We start from the raw sequence: 4276 nt of genomic DNA, 5'->3' as shown, positions 1-4276 counted from the left end.
GGGACGTTTTGTTCACACGGGTCTATCCGGGCCTGTGCAGTGCTCGCAGGACATGGATATCATTGTTGTGGTGATGCACCAGAGGGAGGCCTGATCCAAATATGAATTCACAGTCTCATAAACACTTGGAATCTGTATGGGGACTCTGAATCATCCCGCTCTGTTTGTCCAGTTTGCGGCTATCAGCTTTCAGCCTTTGATATGAGCAAACTGCGGGTGTGTTTGCACATTTTACGGGCATAGTTTGGCGGAGGAGACGACCAGAAAGAAAATTACGCGCACGAAATCCAAAGGTGCCAGTTTACATATCAATAAATGTGAGTATATGAGAGCTACTGGAGACTAATTCAGGATTAAAAGAATTTATTAAGTGTTGCACTATACTTTGATTACTGGTTTACAGGCTTTATAAACAATATGAACAGGATAATAGTGTGTTTTCGGCTATAGGCTATGGGCACGGACAACACGGACAAACAGTAAAACACAGACAGGGGACAGACAGTTACATTGAAGCAGGCAGGAGGGTGCTGTATTTACAGGATGCCTCTGAGAAGGTTTATCAGAGGGCTTTGGTTCTTTTCTTTCATCTTATTTTGTCCTTTTTGTCCTTTTTTTATTCGTCTTTTTCTTCCATGAATGGACGCACACGGGAACGCAGTTTAGTCTGTCAGGAGTACCACGCCGAGTTTCTTTATTGTCTCCATTCTCTGTTATTTATCTCAGTTCATTCTTAATGTTTACACGCAAATACACCAAGTACCTTGACTAAATCGTCCGAAGCGCAACAGCCTGCATGCTACGGCGCGGTGGTCTTCACTTTGGCCACGAACTTCTTCTCCTTCACCCTCCTGTTCTGGAACCAGATGGTGATCTGCCGCTCCGACAGGTTGGTCGCGGCGGAGATCTTCCTCCTCTTGTCCTTGGTGATGAATTTGTTGGCTGCGTACTCTTTCTCCAGTTCTTTGAGCTGGACCTTGGTGTACGGTATCCTCTTCTTTCTGCCCCGGCGGAAAGGCGAGCCGTCGTGCTGGTGCGCCACCACATCTGCGGGACAAAGAGAAGAGGGCAGCCTGAGGACGAGGCTGGACACACAGGGGCACACTTCTACACTTCAAGCTTTGTAGCTTTCAAGTTTTGCACAGATATAAGTGCGCCGTGTTGCTTTTCAGTGACTGTGGATTAAATGGGGAGCACAGCGACGTTGTGCTTGGAGATGATTGGCCATCCATCCTGCGACTCGGACTAAAAAGCATGGTGGATGTGTGATGTCTGCACGTAGCACGACCATGAAGCCTGACCTGTCCCCAAATATAGTGTGTGTGTGTGTGTGTGTGTGTATCATTGACTCTTTCATTGTGTTGTTTTTGGTCAATTTTATTTCGTTGCATAATTTCAGTGTAAAAAATGAATGAAGTCAGACTTTAGCAGAGCCACACCGGCCTTCTTAAAAACAAAATCACATGACAACACAGTTCAGTGGGCTCACGTGCACGTAGCTAATTCATTATAATTCTGCTACTGTAAGTGTTATCGCGACGTTAACAATGCAATATGAGCATTTGTCACCAGATAATTAACTAATTGTCAGTTTAACAGAAGGTTCTCTTGGCACCAGTCAACATGTGACCTTTTGATTAATGAATGACATGACCTTACTGAGCACGATGAGGCAGACATTTAAATAATAACATCCTCTGTGGTAACAGATAAGAATTGTTCATCTCTGAATTATCTGATCTGATGGTCCGCTTTCGTATTTTTACGCACCAGTTGCACAAAACGTCCTCCGACACGATGGGATAGTTTGAGCTGTGATAAACATCAGCTGCACCTCTGCATCAACTGATCTCAGATATGTAACTTTATTCCAAATGCATGCAGAATGTATTTAGCTATCGGAGTGCATTAATCATGGCATCAAATTGGTGAATCTAAAGGGAATGTCTATAATTTCCTATCATATCACAAGTCCCACATCACAAACTGCTGTCTGGCAGTAAGCCTGCAAATTACTCTAGATAGTGACACAAAGTTCCTTTATATGGTCTGACTGTACAGAGACTGTAAAGGAGAATATAAACGGTGTATTACCAGCCAGAGCGGACTTCCAGAGGTGTCCAGCCTGTCCTTGGTCCTTGGAGCAGTACATCTGTCCCCCCCAGCCGTTGGTCAGAGCCCAGGGCTGGTAGCTGTCCATGGGGAGCAGGGTGTCATGGCGCGGCTCTCCGGTGCCCAGCGTTTGGACCACCGACACGTCCAGGTAGCTGGCCATGGATTGGTACGGACTCGGGTAACCGTGGTAAAACGCGAACTCTTTGGCTCGGTGGTTGGAGTATTCGTCAGAGTTCACCGTTGTGTCCATGTACTGAGAGCTGAGCGCGGCTCCGGCCGCCTGGGTACACGACTTGAGAGAACCCCGCCCCATCCTGCACGGGTAGTAGCCGTTACCAAAGTAGCCGTACGGTAACGCGGTGGCGGCCGAGGAGCTCTGGTGAGGTACGGCGGCCGCAGGACACGGTCCGGCCGCGCACTGCTTCCCCGAAGACGCGCCTGTCTCGCTGGAGCCTGAAGCGGACACATCCACCGTGGGGTAGCCGGCCGAAGAGTGCACCAGGCCGGACGGGTGGCCCCCCAGGGCAGCGGCGGCCGCCGAGTGCGCCATAATGTTGCGGCACTGGCTGGCGGCGAAGTTGCCGCTGCCCACCAGCCCCTCCATGTTCTTGTTCAAGTCGTCCAAGTTGTTGTCATACACAAACATTACCGTGTCCGCTGGCCAGCGAGGGTTTAGGACCAGGGAGGCTGTCATAGGCGCTCCTTTTCCCGGTCTGGCCTCCGTTCGTCGCCGATTCCTCTCAGACTGTCCGCTCCTGTGCGTTAAGCTGCTACATTGGCTGATTGAGGTGAAGTAGCGCGCATTTGTTCTTCTCTAACCGCTGGCTCTGCTGCTCACACGCTTCTCAGGTAATTCATATGTACCCTCATGCGCATTGTCATAACACGCGTGCTCTGCCTTGCTGCACCGTTTTGTGACGGTGCTCGCTCGGAGGCAAAGACTCCCGGTAACCGGCCGGCCGACCAGTTACATCCCAGCCGCAGCCTTGACGCAACAAGCCCCCGGGACCACGAAGGGAGGGAGGGAGCGTGTCCATTGGATGAGACCGGACGGTCACGTGACGGGACAAGAGAAAAAAACGAGGAGAAGAAGAGACGTGTTGGGGATTGTCAGTCAAAGAAAAAATATTTTTATGAGCTCGGGCAGTGGCACGAGAAGAGCATGAGCTTCGTGACGCGGTTCAGCTCACTGAATGTGCCGGGTTTCCTCGTGCAGCTGCAATATGTCACACTCAAGTCTCTGGTCTCCAGGCTGCCACGGAGAGTGACATTATCATTGTGAGTTTAGACACAAAATATAAATCAGTTGAACACACGCGTTGTGTTTTGCGTAAAGACGCATTAGGAACGCGCGCTTATGCAGACGGAATTAGAAATAATTGAACCAATTACTAACATTTCATGTTCATATTGTTTTCAGTGGACATTGACTGTGAATACACCTGCTGTAGACACACGGCTGAACACATGAAGTCAACTTCATGTGTTTTAACACTGGAATATAAGATAAATTAATATATATATATAATTCTTCTAAATATCATAATTATTTCAAATCCGGTGGAATACTGTTCAATATTACACAGAGTTATGGACACATTTAAAGGCTTACAACTGGCGCTGCCAAATGCATGAACAAAGTTTATCGTTGTCATAAAAGTATTTTAAAAATCCTAATATATGAGGAGCATTTCCAGCTTTTCAAAAGGAACATTTGATTATTAAAATAATTGTACCCGCTTGGACATTTCTCGGACTGAGTTTATGTGCGCTCTCACACCACCTGACCGGAGGAAGCGTAAAGGGGATTTATGGAAAAGGATTTTGGAGGTCTTGAGATTTGAGAAATATGGCTTCGGTTCAAAGAGCTTCAGAAAGGTTTTCACGGCACTTCTGAGCCGCGTTACTTTGCCTGATCATTTCACTGGCTGCTTATGGATTTGAATTTATGAGAGAGGGTTCCAGACTGCGCCTACTGCTGTTTGAGAGGAATTCTGATTTCTTTTCTCGCAGAACTTTGAGGTAATTTAGGATCAACCTCTTCGCGCAGACACACTCATGCGTGCACAACTACAGCGACAAGTGTGAGATTTAAATTTTATTATTGAATGTGAAAACGATGGGAAGATAACTGAGTGTTAAAATCGGCTAAGCAACTGAA

The 4276-nt window shown here is 47.5% G+C and overlaps 1 protein-coding gene across 1 annotated transcript; it reads right to left on the bottom strand.

Annotated features, from left to right (window-relative positions):
* Positions 1-346: 346 nt before the first annotated feature.
* Positions 347-2809, bottom strand: hoxb13a (homeobox B13a; the record flags this gene model as incomplete). Its single annotated transcript, XM_084371051.1, has 2 exons — positions 347-1047; positions 2095-2809. 2 exons carry the CDS (start codon positions 2807-2809, stop codon positions 800-802), a joined length of 963 nt encoding a protein of 320 aa, XP_084227177.1. The 3' UTR covers positions 347-799.
* Positions 2810-4276: the final 1467 nt, after the last annotated feature.

The sequence above is a fragment of the Pagrus pagrus genome (assembly GCF_965226575.1).
Source record: "Pagrus pagrus genome assembly, chromosome: 13".
NCBI lineage: Eukaryota > Metazoa > Chordata > Actinopteri > Spariformes > Sparidae > Pagrus > Pagrus pagrus.
This window is presented reverse-complemented; position numbering and strand designations above follow the sequence as displayed.